Raw genomic sequence first — 16,144 nt, 5'->3', positions numbered from 1 at the left:
ACCACAATCAAAGTTCATGCATCAAATTATACATAGGACCAAAGTTTATTGTAATTTTGATTACCCTATTTTTATATCGAAATAGTTAACGTTATTATTTATTTGGATTAATTAATGACGGTGAATGTACTTGAGAAATCCTTCTATTATTGGATGGATTAATTTAGTCATTGTATTATTAAAAGAATAAAATAATGTCAAACCGGAATAGAGTTAACATTTAGACTTGAACTGCAGTTGAAAAATAATAATTTTCAAGACATCTTTTATACAGTAAATGTTAACTCTGTTACAATTTGGACTTATTTGATTTCTTGTAATAATATAGAGACAAAATTGATCCACTCCGGACCTCTCAAGTACTTTAAACAACTAATGACAGTAAAGATTAAATTCTAGTAGAGGGATCAAAATCACAATTAAACCAAAAAGTTGAGTATAATCAATATTACGACCAACTAATCTGTCTCTCCATACATGGTTCTAAAACCAAGCATACGAGATTGTCACAACCAAGCATTGTCAGCACCTTATTACATACATACGTACATGGAAAATTGCATGGATCATCAATCATGGTAATAAAAATTACATAAGAGAGCAAGCATTTGGGTTGTCATCACTGAAAAACTGAGGAGGATATTCCAGCTCCGAGAAATACTTGGATTGTAAGTATTCACTTCGCTTTATTACATCATCACTCTTTCTGTCGTCTTCTTCTTCTGGTTTGGTTTCTTTGTTGGCCTCTTCTGCTGGTTTTTTCTCTGCTTCTTCTTGTTGTTGTTCTTCCTTCTTTTCTTCGCCTTTCACTATGGATGCTTGCTTGCCGGTTCTCTTGTAAACATAATCAACCAGCTTTGTAGGATCTACGGTGCCTTTTACGGTTACTTTATCATTTCCCACATCGGTTTCCACCGTCTCTACGCCTGTCATTAATTACATTATTTTTCAATTTAATCCTTATAATTTTTTTTGTCTACATAAGACTCAAATTTTGGTAACAACTTTTAATTTGATCCCTAAATTTTGATTCCATTAAAATATGATGACATGACACTTTAAGATTGTACCACGTTATCGTCTAAAAATTTTAAAATAAGTAATCTAAAAAATTATTTTTAAGAAAATTCAGGTGATGACATAACAAATCTTAACAAAATCCAAATCCAAAGACCAAATCGAAAACCGTTATCAAATTCGAAAATAATGTGACCAAAAACTGTTCAAAGACTATGGTAGGAATGGAGTTACCAAGTCCAGGGACTAAATGTTAAAATGTTATTATTAGGTCTAAATTTATAATACTTATTATTATAAGTTCTGATCATATCTAATTTTTTTTAACACAATACTTAAAATTACTCATAGCCCCTCCCCTACCCATAAATAAGAGGATAATGCGTTTTAACACACTCGAAACTACCTCCTCCTACACTAGCAACAATACCCATGCCAATCGAGCTAAAATTCAATCTACTTATATCTAATATTTATACCGAAATGTAAATGATATAGGAAAATAATAATGAATGAAATGGAGTACCTTGGATCTTCCTTATTCGCTTACGCAATGCTTGAGCGCATGCTTCACAATGCATGCCAACCTTCAATACTACCGTTATCACTGCAGGAGGCTGCCACAATGAATATTTAAATAAATAAATACTTACAAAAAATTAAAATAATTATGATATTCTCCGATAAAATTATCATAAAAATTTTTGTATTAAAAATTAGATCGTATTTTATTTTTATTACTAAAAAAAAGAGTAAAATAATCTCTAAATATTAAATTAATTAATAAAAAAAGATCCACCCACCGATCTCTTATTACGAGAAGTAAAAATTTAAAAAAGCCTTTAAACAAATACCAGAACCCCACTATTTGTACAAATAAAAACAAAACCTAGACCCAATAATTAACGATCATAAACGATAATTAAGTTAATGATGAAAAGGCAGGTAGGATCTGAATTCAGTGTCAACCCGTGAGCTCGAAGGGCTTGACCCCATGGCTGCGACACCCAACATGCAGTCACAGTTAATAGTACAAAGGCTTGTAGTGAAAATGGAACCGTGGGGTCACCTTTTAAACAGAAGCCTCTCTCCTTCGTAATACGAGCCAGTGGGCTATAGCCCTATGGGGGTGTGATCAAGGCCAACTTGTTATGTTACTTTCAATGTCAGCACCAAAACAGCACCACACCACACACTGGTTTTTTTTTTTTTGTTACAGTATGGGATTAGATAGCATAGCATAGCAGGTATAGTAGTAGCCAAGCTAATTTCAAACTCAAAAGCATGTTATGGTTTCATTCTAAGGTCCTTCTATTATGATTCATTTTGAGAGTTAGTCCTTTAATCTAAATGAGTATTAAAGGTTAAAGTGCTTGGGAGGTCCTTATAACATAGGGATTGGACTTATTTTATTCTTTTTAATAATAGAGGGACTAATTTGATGAGGTAGAGGAACCTCTTATGTACCTTCACTGAGGATTAAATTATGTCAAAATTAAAATAAAAGAGATTAAAACCAAATTTTGAGAGTAATAATAAAGGGACCAACATCATAATTTGACCCTTTTTTTTTAATTATTACCTCTTGTTTCTGTTCTTCTTCTTTGGGTTTAGCTTCTTTGTTTTCTTCCTTGTTCTCTTCCGGCGGCGGTGGTTCCGGCAACGGCGAGACTAACTCCACTTTTCTACCGTATTTCTTTAATAGCCTTTCGTGAACCTTGACGGGGTTGGCCGTCTTTCCTTTCACCACCACCTTATTTGCCTTGCTATCAGTCGCAACATCCTCCACTCCTGTCGGTCAAATATTTTAGGGACCAAATAATAATAATATTAAAAGGAAAAATTTATAAAAATATAACCTTCAAATCCTTTGAGGGTTCTTGCAACTTTTCTAGCACAAGCTTCACAGTGCATATCAACTTTTAGTATAATCTCTGGGTTTTCTTCTTCCTTTTTCTCTTCTTCTTTTTTGTCCTTTGAAATTGCCATGCATACAAAACATAATAATGAAGCTCAATACTCCGATGAACACAAAATAAATTTTAAGATACAGTAATATTAGGAAAGGCTTACTTCTCCCATTCTCGCGACGCTTCTGAGAATTACTTATGAGGACCTTTAGGAGCACGGCTCTATTTATGTGCAACAAATAATTAACTTTCTTTTTGGGTAAATTGCACCAAGCTCAGTAAATTATTAGTACATTTACTTTTTGGTCATTTAACTTTTAAAAAGTTATAAAATGACCATCGAACTATTTGGAATTTTTTATTTAAGTCACTGAGTTGTTAATATCGCTATTGTATGGCCAGGGACGAAGCCAAAATTTTTTTTTCTAAGGGCTGAAATTAAGTTGTATGTTTTTAAGATTTCACAATTTTAATAGTTTGTATCTTTATATTTTTTAAATGACTAAATCAAAATTTTATCATTATGGAGCCAAAGTATACTACTACCGTTCACTAAATTAAAATCTCGTAAATTTTAAAGGGTCAAAAGTAAAATTTTACATTTTAGGGGTGTTAGGGACCTTGTTAGGGTCCCTTGGCGGGATGCCACCCTTGTATATGGCCTTCTCCGTTCACACCATCTACACCAATTGAAAGCTTTCCTTCCCTTTCTCTTTTACAAGTCAGGTTTTTTTTTTTGATGAAACAGTTTTAAACATCAATAATTTGTGAACCAAAATCTAAACATCTTTTTTTTTCCAATATCTAACACTGACTGTCATATAAACTTGGATATAAGGTATGTTCTTATACTTGTTGATGGATATTAATTCAACGTGCCAATCATCGAACCGTCACTTGGAGATCGCTAGTTAGACTTGAAAAAAAAAACATTAACAGCCCAGTGACTTAAATAAAAACTTTTGAGTAGTTCAACGACTTTGAATGAAAATTTCCAAATAATTGAATAATCATTTTGTAACTTTAAATTAAGTGACCAAAACGTAAACTTACTAATAATTTAATGACTTTAGATGCAACTTACCCTTGTTTTTTTTATATAGTTTGCTTTTTTTTTATTTGAATTTATGTGGAGAAGAGGAGGGGGGTTTAAACTTTAAAGAAGGTGGAAATTGTGCAAATCTGACGTGGAATTATTTAATGGATGGGTAGACATTGTGTCCTTTGGCTGACTCAACATCTCAATCAATTTGCCCATCTCTTTGAATGATGAGGTACATACGTAAATAGCTAAGCATCGTGAATATTACGTAATATATTTTAGGGTAAATTTTATGTTTTAGTTACCTAATTTTAAAAAGTTATAAAATGGTCTTTGAACTATCTGAAATGTCTTATTTAAGTCATTGAACTATTCAAAAGTTTTTTTATTTAAGTCACCAGTCTATTAAGTTTTTTTTTTAAAGCCTGACTAGCTAACTCCAAGTGACGATTCGACGATTGGTATAGTGGATTACTACTCATCAATGAGTAGAAGAAGACACCTTAGATCCAAGTTGATTCGACGGTCAATGTCATGGATTGAAGAAAAAAATTGTTTGGATTTTAGTTCGCAGATTTACGACACTCAAAGTTATTTCATGAAAAAAAAAACTAAACTGTAGAATATAAAGGAAATGTGAGCTTTCGATTGGTGTAGACGTGTGAACAAAGAAGCCATATAATAAGGATTTTAACACCTTAGTAACTTAAATAAAAAATTTCGAATAATTTAGTGACTATTTTGTAATCTTTTGAAATTGAATGGCCACGATATAAATTTACTAATAGTTTAATGACGTTGAGTACAATTTACCCAAAATTCAATTAGAGACATGAATTATTGTGTAATAAATGGAATGCGACGTGGATATGTTACCTTTAATGGAAAACTTGATTAATTGATAAAAGTAGTATGATTTACTTTATTTATATGTTGTCCTTTTTTTGTGGTTGATAGATTAATAAATTTTTCCTCCATTCATTGTTGAAAACAAAAATAAATACATCAAAATGAAAATCTAATAAATCGATTAAGTTAAAATTTGCAAAAAAAAAAAAATTAAAGGAGTCGAAATTAAATTGTATATTTTTACTATAGTAAAAATGTAATTTCACCTTTTTAATAGTCTATATCTTTATAATTTTTAAAGGATTAAATCAATTTTTTATTATTTTTGGGGGCCAAAGTGTAATTTTACCATTACTAATTTAAATTTTTATAAATCATAAAGGGCTTAAGTAGAAAATTTTTCATTTTAGGGGGGTCGGGGCCTTGCTAGCCCCCTTAGCTTCGCCGCTGCGACTTGGTAATTTTGATAAAGCTTTTTCTTTTCTTTTATGTCTGTATCTATCTATATATATATATTTGTTAATGATTATTGGTTAAGATGGAAGATCTGAGTCATTAAAATATTCACTTTCGAGTTTTGTTATGTGTGTAAATTTTTTTATGTCACGTAATGTTATTGGGTGAAAGTATCATGTAGGCTCCTGTATTGAAAGTTGTATTATATTTTGCCCTTTTTAATATAAAAAAACGAGAAAATTAGTCCATGCACATTAAATCAAATAGTAAACTAGTTATTTGATTGAAAATTTCATCTATACCTACTATTAAAAATTGATCCACATACATTAGCATGAGATACACGTGACACTGTTTGGTTATTTTGTCAACAATGCCAGTTTCTAACAACAGAAATGGATGAAGTTTTTAACAGAATAACTCATATATACTCTTCGATCTAACGAATAGGGACTAATTTGTCTTTTTATGAGTAAAGGGAATAAAATACAAATTGACTCTTAGTTTAAGGACTTTTATGATAATTTTACCAATCGAAATAAAACTCAATAGTAGCAAAGAGATCAATTATACCAATTTTAAAAGTTTAAATCACTAATTAATTAGCATAATAAAGGGATTAAAATTATAATTAGACCTTCTAAATCTTATTTGTATGGTATTATCATTGAGTTAGAGAAGTGAAAAGGATTAGAAGTTGAGATCAAGCACCTCCACCACCACCACCACCACCTGCTCTGACACCTTTACCACCACTTGTATCACCATTCACCACCTTTATCTTCTTGTTGTTTAAGTCCAATAATAGCCCAAAATGTGTTGTTTCTTGCTTCATTTTGATTGGAATGATATTGGACACCTTTAACAGGCCTATATGTTGGTTATTTTATTTTATTTATGTAATTTATATCATAAAAATAGTAAATAGTAAATATTTAAAAATATGTTAACTCATATATGCATAAATTTAATAAAATATATATAATGACTAAATCTAAATCTAAAACAAAAATAATTATAATTTTTAAAAATATAAAAAAAAATACAATAGGAACCTAAACAAACTTGAAATAGACATCTACAAATATGAACAAGCTTAACTAAAATTTGGGGCGCATAATCCGGCTAAACTAGCCACCATAAGCACCCTATATTATTGACAAAGGTTGAGGCTCAATGTGCCACCATGTGTAAGTGTTATTTATGGGTCTCTAGTCTTAGTGTGCATAGTTGTTACGTGTGAATTTTGTTTAGTTATGTTTTGATTATTCATTCGTTTATAACTTGTTTTGATTTGGTTTACTTTTTAGTTACTAAAAAATGTAAGGTTAATATTTGGTACACCGAAAATATACTTTCTTTTATTTCAAAAGTAACTTTAAAAAATTGTCATGTTTTTTTTATTAATATTTCACTGCATCCTGTATGACACTTATCAATCCCTGACCCTATTTGTGAAGTTTAAAACAAAACAAAATAATGGTTGTACCTGTCGTAAAAGAAAATAAATATTTGAATTAATACTTATTTTGGCCCTATAGTGAAATTCTCACTTTGGTCCTTTTACTATTTTTTTTATCATTTTGTCCTTTGTACTATAATGAAATTCTCACATTGGCCCTTTTACTAATTTTCTTTATCATTTTGTTCCTTACACTATAATGAAATTCTCACTTCGTCCCTCTTACTATTTTGTTCAGTTACTTTGGCCCCTTTGCTTTCATTCGTCTATCACATTGGCTATTTAACTATTTCCAATAAAAAAAATCCCACATAATCGTTTAAACCAATCAAATGCGAAAAAGTGGGCGATAGTAAAAGGTTAAAAAGGACCTAATGAAAATAGAGAAAGCAAAGCGACCCATAGGCCTAACCTCAGGGTAGTTTGAGAGTACAGCCGTCCAAGGCTCAAGGCTGAAAGGAGCCTAAATTTTATTATTTTCAGCTTTTGATGTGGGAAAGAAAATTTTAGACTAAAATAAATTAATTAAATGATTAATATTTTTAATTTTTCACCATAAATGCTTTATCTCTCAAGAACGGGCTGGTGACCCAAGAAATAATAAAAAGAAAATTTGGTTATAATACGGTGGCCAAAACAGCTATTAAAACTAGATACTTTGATACATAAAGAAAGCAAAATCGTAATATGGAAGAACATACAAGGGTAAGATGGTAAAATTAAAAAAATCTAACCTTTGTGTTATCTTTCAAAGTTTGTTTTTTGTAGATAAGGTCATTTCCCTATACAGAAAACACACTCCCTCTTCTTCTCTCTAAAGTTTAAGCTTTAAAGCTTAAACAAACAGATACATCAATGGCGTATCATCATCTATGTTCCTCACCTTCTTCTCTTTTACGTGACCGTCACTCTCTCTCTGTTTCACCAAAACCAAAATCCTTAAGAACCAACCCACCCACTTCTCTAAACCTGGTTTCCTTATCTAAAACCTCTATCAAAGCAAGCAGCAGCCATGTTTCTTTGGAAGACCTAATGTCGCAAGAGACTCAAATCCCTCGAAAACTCACCAATTCACAATACCCAGATGGCAAAACCGCTTCGAAAAGCTATGTGTGGGTCAATCCTCGAAGCCCCAGAGCTTCACGTCTTAGGCAATTGACTTATGATTCAAGGTATTCTTCTCTGCTCAAAGTAGCTGAGTCTTTGGATTCTTGTAATCCAAATGAAAAAGATGTTTTAGCTGTTCTGAGTAGTTTAGGTGACGATGTATCGGAACAAGATGCTGTTGTTGTTCTCAATAACATGTCGAACCCTAATACTGCGTTGCTTGTTCTTGATCATTTTCGAAAGATATTAACGAAAACCAGTCGAGAGGTCATTCTTTATAATGTTACTCTTAAGGTTTTGAGGAAGTCTAAGGATTTGGATGGTGCTGAGAAACTGTTCGATGAAATGCTTCAAAGAGGGGTTAAGCCTGATAATGTTACTTTTTCGACTTTGATTAGTTGTTCTAGGGTCTGTGGTTTGCCAAGTAAGGCTGTTGAGTGGTTTGAGAAAATGCCTACTTATGAGTGTGACCCTGATGATGTTACTTACTCTGCCATGATCGATGCTTATGGCCGTGCTGGAAATGTTGATATGGCCTTCACCTTGTATGACCGTGCTAGAACAGAAAAGTGGCGTATCGATCCTGTTACATTTTCAACTTTGATTAAAATCTATGGTGTATCTGGAAATTATGATGGATGTTTAAATGTTTATGAGGAAATGAAGGCCTTAGGTGTTAAACCTAATGTAGTTATATATAATACTTTGTTGGATGCCATGGGGAGAGCCAAGAGGCCTTGGCAAGCCAAGAGTATTTACAAAGAGATGCTTTCTAATGGATTTTCACCAAATTGGGCAACGTACGCTGCACTTTTACGAGCTTATGGAAGAGCTCGGTATGGTGAAGATGCTCTAAATGTGTATAAAGAGATGAAAGATAAGGGATTGGAGTTGACTGTTGTTCTTTACAATACCCTTTTAGCAATGTGTGCTGATGTTGGTTTTGCAGATGAAGCTGCTGAAATTTTTGAAGACATGAAAAATTCCGGGGCTTGCAAACCTGACAGTTGGACGTTTTCATCTTTGATCACCATATATTCTTGTAGCGGGAAAGTTTCGGAGGCTGAGGGGATTTTGAACATGATGCTTGAAGCTGGCTTTGAGCCCAACATTTTTGTTCTGACATCCCTTATCCAATGCTACGGGAAAGCTCAGCGTACCGACGATGTTGTGAGGATGTTTAACCGAGTTTATGAATTGGGAATTACTCCGGATGATAGGTTTTGCGGTTGTCTTCTGAATGTGATGACACATACACCTAGAGAAGAACTTGGTAAGGTAATGGATTGCATCGAGAAGGCTAAACCAGAACTAGGTCGTGTGGTGAAACTTTTGATAGGGGAGCAAAACGTTGAAGGGAATTTCAAGAACGAAGCATTGGAACTTTTTAATCATATCAGTTCCGATGTAAAGAAGCCTTACTGTAACTGTTTGATTGATCTCTGTGTTAACTTAGATTTGTTGGAAAGAGCTTGTGATCTTTTAGAGCTGGGACTTTCCCTAGAGATTTATGCCGGTATACAATCAAGGTCTCCAACACAATGGTCCTTGAATCTCAAGAGTCTATCTCTCGGGGCAGCTTTAACTGCACTACATGTTTGGATCAATGATTTGACAAAGGTACAGGAGTCTGGGGAGGAGCTTCCCCCATTGCTCGGAATCAATACCGGACATGGGAAACACAAATACTCGGAGAAAGGATTGGCAACTGTCATTGAGTCGCATTTGAAGGAACTAGATGCTCCGTTCCATGAAGCCTCAGATAAAGCTGGCTGGTTTTTGACGACAAAAGTTGCTGCCGAGTCATGGTTGGAGTCGAGACGTTCACCCGACTTGGTAGTTGCATAGGTTGTGTGTGTTCATGAAGAAGTCTTTGCCCTAGGTCAGTTCATTGCATCAATATATAATGTCTAGAAACAAAATATTTTCTCAAACTCCTCTTTTTCATCTTTATTAGCATCCTCTAATTTAATGGTGGGAAAATTTTGTAGCATGGTACACTATATTCCTATATATCCTGATGTAAGTTAATGAAGTGCTGCCAAATTACTGGAGTCTTGCATGAGTTGGGCCAACTGTCTTTGCCATTTTGAACAATTTGTTTTTATTTTTAAAAAAAATTTATAATGTAATCTGCTTTAAGCATCGTTCTCGAGTGCTAAGAATGAGTATATTCAAATAAGACCTTATATTAAAAAAACGAGTGAAGCTTAGCCCAAACCCTTTCAGATTAAGAGTCCACTGATGAATCGTCGTTTGCAGCTAAAAAATTATCGGTCAAATAAAAATTTCGTGTAAATTATTTTACTTTATATAAAAATTATGTAGGATTAAAAGATATTAAATATGGGGATTGAGTTTTTAGCTTAATATTGTTACCTGTGCAAGAGGACATAACTTCAAGTGCGTTGAAACGCATTATTTTCCTATTTAAAAATTAAAAAGTAACTATAAATAATTATAAGTATTGTATCAAAAATATAGTTCAATCTGTTTGGAGTGACAAAATTCGAATTTATATAACAGCAGTGATTAAAATAAAAATAACAAAAATTTGAAATGGGTAATGCACAAAACTTGGATAACTATTGAGTAATTTACCTAAAAAAATCAAGTTTCAACATTTACTATTTAAATAGTAAAAATATTGAAAAAGGTTGAACAGTAAAAATAATTTTAATCTCAATTTTAAATAGTGAAATTAACTGTCCAAATTTGATCTTTTTAATAATATAAGGATTAAATTGATCAATCCCTATAATAAAGAGACATGATAGGTACATTAACCAAAACAAAACCTTAACAACAAACACACTGGCATATATGCTATAAAATGTTTCTAAATACCATTAAGAACACGAATCAATTCCTTCTTTTGCCTAATATCTAACACAGCAAATACATGACAAGCTATGTTACCCATACACCTTTTTTTTCTATAAAGTATGTGTCCGACAGTTGTACATGACATACATTCGGACGTACGTATTGAGTATGATTCTTCAAATACATTAAAAGGTTAAAACAAACGAGTATACGAAATATCGAACACATACCCGTATCCGATAAAGACGTAGCCAAAAAAAAAAAAAGATTGTGATAATAAATAAATTTCTTCAAAACAAATTATCTGCTTATCAAAATTGGTCTCCTCGCAAATGCAATTACGAAAGGAATAAACGACCAATGAAGACATGCCACGGCCGAAAAACAATGAACATGCACTCAAGGAGAGACAACAGAGGAAAAGTTACCATGTTAAACAGGACCAGATATGTTAGAAAAGTGTTTTTACCAATTGTGCAACTGAGCAGTGACACTTTTTACAACAGGGTGGTATCCTGTGTGCATGTGCCTTTTCGCTTTTTCAGAACCTGGGTGCCCAAGCCACTCATCATACAACCGTTTTACCAGAGGGTTCTTAAATGGATCAGCTTCCAGAACCTATGGCATAATGAAGAATCAATTAAAAAGAAAGAACAAAAAGGAATAAATGCACATTCGAAAGAGAGCTTGATCGTTTATGGCATGTAAATGCTCACTTCTAGCAGTACAGCGTTGCAGGTATGATTATGCTTTAATGCTACATTGGGTTACTAGTGTAATAACACGAGGAAAAAACTTATTTAACACATGTTTTAAATTAGTTTAGACAATAATTAGTACACATATAAACATGCAATTAGAAAGATGAGTAAAAAGTCTTGTAAAAAATAAGACCTCTTCGAAGTAAGTGAAAATTTTTCCTTCTCTTTGCCACAAACAAGTCATGTATGTGGCTAAAAATTACCAATTGTGATTAGTATATAGCTAACCAATGACTAAAACATGTTGAAAAAATAAAACTCCAACCAAACGTACATAATTGTTGTCCATAACGAAGTATTTTAGCTTGATGAATTATTATTTTTGGTTTTCCAAAACAAGTGAATAAATTGATAACCAAAAATAGACACTCACGTTTTCCATGTAAATGGCTTCTAATGATTTAATTAACTCCTTTGGAGATTGTCCTGGCTTTGGCTTGATTTGCCCTCCCCCATTTAAGCAACCTGCATGTATTAACATACCAAACTGTTATGCTAAACCGGAATTTTCACCATCTTATAAGGAGCTACAAGTGAATGTTTCAAAAACCCAATTCGACATCCAAAAAGATAAAACGATATAAGGAAACAGAAACCTGAAGGGCATGCCATGACTTCCACAAACTGATAATCACATTTCCTTGTTTTAACTTTCCTGACAATGTTTTGCAGGTTTTGGAAGCCATAACATAGGGCGAATTTCAGCACGGTTTTCCCCTCCACCTACATATTTGACTGTCAGGATAATAAAGGAGAAAAAAGAAATAAATGTAGAGTTGAAGTTGGTACCATGACCATTTGAGCCATTTGAGTTTAGATAACAAAACCATGCTAAAAAAAATGCTATCAAATTAAAAAGCAAACTTACTTCTAGACTCAATTCTCGGAAATCAGAATTTCTTATAATTCTGAAGTCCAAAGGGCTATCAATTTCTCTTCCAAAGAGAACTTTTGCAGCATACCGGAAGACAGTTTCTGCATAACCTCCAGAGCCTCCTGAGACACCATAAAGATGTCCTTGCTCATCAAGATTTGCCAACCTGTGGAACGATAATAATTTTTGTTTGTATGTAACAACAAGGTGGCAATAGAGGATCTCTTTAGGGAGGATAATTGTGGTACTTACATTCTATCTATAGGTGACTCTTCCAAGGCATCAAAATCAACTTCTTTCAACTGCATAAATTGACCAAATAAATTAAAAATGATTACATAAAGCCATAAGGTAATCAACATAAAATTGTTACATTAAAATGTCAAATTAAGATCATGTGCAACCTTGACTTCACCTGTATCAAATCTAATACTTCTCCAGAGGTCAAGACAGAGTCAACCTCTGGAATACAAACACCTTGATCTGCATGGCTTTCATCATTAGATTCTGCTTGAAAAACAAAGTCCTCCCTGGCAGCCTCAAGCTTCTTATCATAACATGGCATCACAGTTACATGGTAAATCTCCTCCGGCCTATCAAGTAAAATGAATTATCTGGTAATTCAAGCATTAAGAATAATATAAAGCTTTCAGCATTCTCCATTTCCTCTAATATTTGGATAGTATCAAGATATAAGACTAGAAATTTTTATCAGATACCAACTGAAGATTGGCCTTCTTGAAATGTCAGTCCATAGATGAAAAGCTAACTTTTTGTAGCACTTGAATAGTAAATAAAAAAGACAAAAGGGACTGGAGAGATGTTCTACGACCCACATTGTTAAAAAGAAAGCAATTAGAACAATCCTTTAATTATACTAATTAATATGGAGGTACTTAGAATGCCAAATGAATATGATTTTGTCACAGTTATGACCTTCAATCTTCATTTACTTTCAAGTTTCTCCACTAGCATTAGAAGTGTGGAAGGCTTTGTCGTTGTAAACAGTATGCTGTAATTCATTGGAAATTACGGAATTTAGCAAGATTTTAGTTTTCTAAATTAAATTATAAGAGAATTGCTACTCGCACAATTCATCTGAAACTTAAAAGCCAAATATCATTACTAGAGTACATAACTAGTTTTAAGTTGTCTCTGCTAGCAGAAGTGTTGTTCATAGCATGATCATGACCAAAAGAAATCACAAGTCTGATGAATAAAAGTTGAACAGACAAGACTACCTGAAACCCATTGTTTGACATATATGATGCTTAATAGCAGCTCCCATTGATTGCTGAGGACTCTTGACTGAGGATATGTATGGTAAAATATAGGATCCTAGTTGTTTTTCCGCATAGCATATCCACCCTGGAATTAGAGAAAGACACACAGGAAAACCACTTTTGGTCACTGGAATTCTATAAATTACTATGACATCCCTGGCATAGTCTTCTCAATATATAATACACAAGTCCAAACCATCTGTGCATATGCATTTTGGGGTTTTAGGAAGAGGCAATACAATTAAATTATTGCTAGAAAAGATGTATACCTGGACATGACGAGGACAGCATTGGGAGCGAGGATTTGCTTTTCTCGTCGTCAGTTGCTTGGCCTTGTTTATATCGAGCAATGAATTCATGACAAGTTTCAATCAACGTTAAGTCTCTAATACAGCAAGTATCTAAAACAGCCTTTACTCCCAAAGACTTTAAAAAAGTTGTGAGTTTCTTGAAAACCTGAAATATGAGAAAAAGAACTTCCATAATTAGAAACATTCAACTTAAATAACATTTAGGCAACATTTGAAGTACTTCAAACAGAATAATGCAATATCATATGTTGGGAATCACATATTTAGTCGGAAGGAATTACAGATAGGGGGTAGAATGCCACGATCAAAGTGTTCTAGGTTAGGTTTCTAAAGTTACATCATACCTTTAGTGGAGGAATGCCAAAGTGAGCAGCAAGGGAGGCCCTTGACTGTGGAGACAGGGATACAATTACAGCTTTCCCTTTATTAATATTGGAAAGGAATTCATCTAAGCTTTGCTTCTCAAGCATCACAGTCTCCGCTGAGGTTATGCACCCACTACAACATCGCGAAGAACAATTGAAAGTCATAAACTAGTCATTCAACATTCAACTATTCTGATAATTACCTTAAAATTATACCCTTAATAAACAAGAAAATTTCCTCAAATGAACAAGATAAGCAATTTTAAAGACAAGAAGGATAGGTCGAAGATAGAGAAACATATTACCTACATGCCAAGCAATCCTTGAGTGAAATTTTTACTGGTTCAGTTTGCTGACTCTTACCAGCTAAAACCTTCAGCAAAGCATTTCAAATAAGAAAATTTTAACCAAAAATAACGAAAATTCATTCCCTTCTACTGCTATATAATTTGATAAATTAGTAGAATTAAGCCGATGCGATTATAAAACATCACCAAGCTAAAACAGGACCAAATTACAAAATAATAATAATAATAACTATTGCATGCAATTCCGAATCAAAATTGGCAAAAATCACAAAAAAATCCTTAAAAAATGGATTCATAATTGAGGAAAGTAAAGGTGTAAGTACCTGAGGTTCAGGTTTCTTAGGGGTTGCTTTGAGTCCTTTGAGAGAAACGACGCAGGCTTGAGACGGTGCTATGAAATCACTGAGATCTCCGATTCTGAGAGTCGGCGAGAACTTCTCCGACATCGTTTTAAATTCTCAGCTCCTATTATACAACGCCTAAAATTCAATTCGAAAATCGATAATTAAAGCTACAAATTTACTTTGATTCGATAATAAGCTTCTTTTCAGAGGAGAGAAAGGTTGAAGGAGCTTGAAATAGTTTCCTAGGTCAAAGGCGGTAACTATCACCGGAGGGAAGCAGAAAGCAAAGGCGCGTGTGTATTAGGGACCTCTTTTTTATTATTTGATTATGAACTAAGAGAAAAACATTTAGGTTAAATTTCTTCGGTGGTCCCTGTATTATAAGAAATGGATCAAATTAGTCTTTATATTATTAAATGGATCAATTTAATTCTTCTACTATTAAAAAAAATCAAATAAGTCCAATTTGTAGTGAAGTTAACATTTATTATATAGAAAAATATCTTGAAAATTCTTTTTTTTTAATTGCGATTCAATTCCAAACAAAATTTTTCATTTATAGAACCATAAAAACTTAAAAATATTAACATTGTTAGATAGTAAATAATATTTTTAAAAGATTAAATGTTAATTCCATTCTAATTTTATTTTATTTTATTTTTTAATAATATATGGACTAATTTGATTTGATACCTATAATAGAAGGACCTTTCAAGTACATTTACCAAAAAGTTAGGTATTTGAGTAACATATATAGAAATATTGTTTGAATAATTTTAAGAAAAATGAGACAATATTTAAAATTTACTAAAAATAATGAATTAAGAAAACTACTAAAATATCAAATAAATAATTTTTCTTTAAATATTACTTACAATTTGTATTTAAAATTTTATTTGAGTTTAAATAAAAAATTAAGCTCAAAATTACTCGTTTTAAAAATCATTAATAGAATTTTCAAGCTCAAATTTAATTAAATTTGAATACAAATAAATATGTTGTTTTATTTTATTTAAATATATAATAATTATATAAATAACTAGAATTTATCTACCTCCAGCTCAAAATAATAATATTTATTCAAAAAATTATATTTTGAAAGAAAAAAAAATTAGACCATGCTAACATTAGACCATCATATTATACTCCCCACAGCAGTAGTCCCCATTGTGAGCAAAACCTTGTACCCACCTCCCTTCACGGTTGCAAAACACACTACCCGCAATAGT

General features: G+C 32.5%; 3 protein-coding genes across 3 annotated transcripts; 1 reads left to right on the top strand and 2 right to left on the bottom strand.

Annotated features, from left to right (window-relative positions):
• Window positions 1-419: 419 nt before the first annotated feature.
• On the bottom strand, window positions 420-3,152 carry LOC105774001 (heavy metal-associated isoprenylated plant protein 7). The gene is made up of 5 exons (XM_012596282.2): window positions 3,091-3,152; window positions 2,877-2,991; window positions 2,600-2,808; window positions 1,544-1,634; window positions 420-926 (listed from the first exon to the last, which is right to left on the bottom strand). The coding sequence occupies exons 1-5, from the start codon at window positions 3,097-3,099 to the stop codon at window positions 589-591; spliced, it is 762 nt and encodes a 253-aa protein (XP_012451736.1). The 5' UTR covers window positions 3,100-3,152; the 3' UTR covers window positions 420-588.
• Window positions 3,153-7,506: 4,354 nt separating this feature from the next.
• LOC105772173 (pentatricopeptide repeat-containing protein At4g16390, chloroplastic) lies at window positions 7,507-9,918 on the top strand. The gene has a single exon (XM_012593482.2). It carries the CDS (start codon window positions 7,592-7,594, stop codon window positions 9,689-9,691), a length of 2,100 nt encoding a protein of 699 aa, XP_012448936.1. The 5' UTR covers window positions 7,507-7,591; the 3' UTR covers window positions 9,692-9,918.
• Window positions 9,919-10,642: 724 nt separating this feature from the next.
• On the bottom strand, window positions 10,643-15,205 carry LOC105772174 (protein NAR1). The gene is made up of 11 exons (XM_012593483.1): window positions 14,895-15,205; window positions 14,569-14,636; window positions 14,243-14,396; window positions 13,857-14,043; window positions 13,546-13,672; window positions 12,720-12,897; window positions 12,557-12,606; window positions 12,299-12,470; window positions 12,027-12,153; window positions 11,804-11,895; window positions 10,643-11,287 (listed from the first exon to the last, which is right to left on the bottom strand). Exons 1-11 carry the CDS (start codon window positions 15,015-15,017, stop codon window positions 11,135-11,137), a joined length of 1,431 nt encoding a protein of 476 aa, XP_012448937.1. The 5' UTR covers window positions 15,018-15,205; the 3' UTR covers window positions 10,643-11,134.
• Between the last annotated feature and the right edge of the window lie 939 nt (window positions 15,206-16,144).

Source organism: Gossypium raimondii, chromosome 6, assembly GCF_025698545.1.
Source record: "Gossypium raimondii isolate GPD5lz chromosome 6, ASM2569854v1, whole genome shotgun sequence".
Classification (NCBI taxonomy): Eukaryota; Viridiplantae; Streptophyta; class Magnoliopsida; order Malvales; family Malvaceae; genus Gossypium; species Gossypium raimondii.
Note: the sequence above shows the minus strand (reverse complement) of the source record. Positions and strands in the feature narration are given on the sequence as shown.

Excerpts from the sequence above, each read along its gene's own strand:
- LOC105774001 (XM_012596282.2), bottom strand. Across the intron at positions 2,809-2,876 it reads AACCCTCAAAGGATTTGAAG|GAGTGGAGGATGTTGCGACT; the intron begins GTTATATTTTTA and ends TTTGACCGACAG. Across the intron at positions 927-1,543 it reads GCGAATAAGGAAGATCCAAG|GCGTAGAGACGGTGGAAACC; the intron begins GTACTCCATTTC and ends AATTAATGACAG.
- LOC105772173 (XM_012593482.2), top strand. The coding sequence starts at position 7,592 with ATGGCGTATCATCATCTATGTTCCTCACCTTCTTCTCTTTTACGTGAC.
- LOC105772174 (XM_012593483.1), bottom strand. The coding sequence starts at position 15,017 with ATGTCGGAGAAGTTCTCGCCGACTCTCAGAATCGGAGATCTCAGTGAT. Across the intron at positions 14,637-14,894 it reads CTAAGAAACCTGAACCTCAG|GTTTTAGCTGGTAAGAGTCA; the intron begins GTACTTACACCT and ends GCTTTGCTGAAG. Across the intron at positions 13,673-13,856 it reads GCTGTCCTCGTCATGTCCAG|GGTGGATATGCTATGCGGAA; the intron begins GTATACATCTTT and ends CTCTAATTCCAG.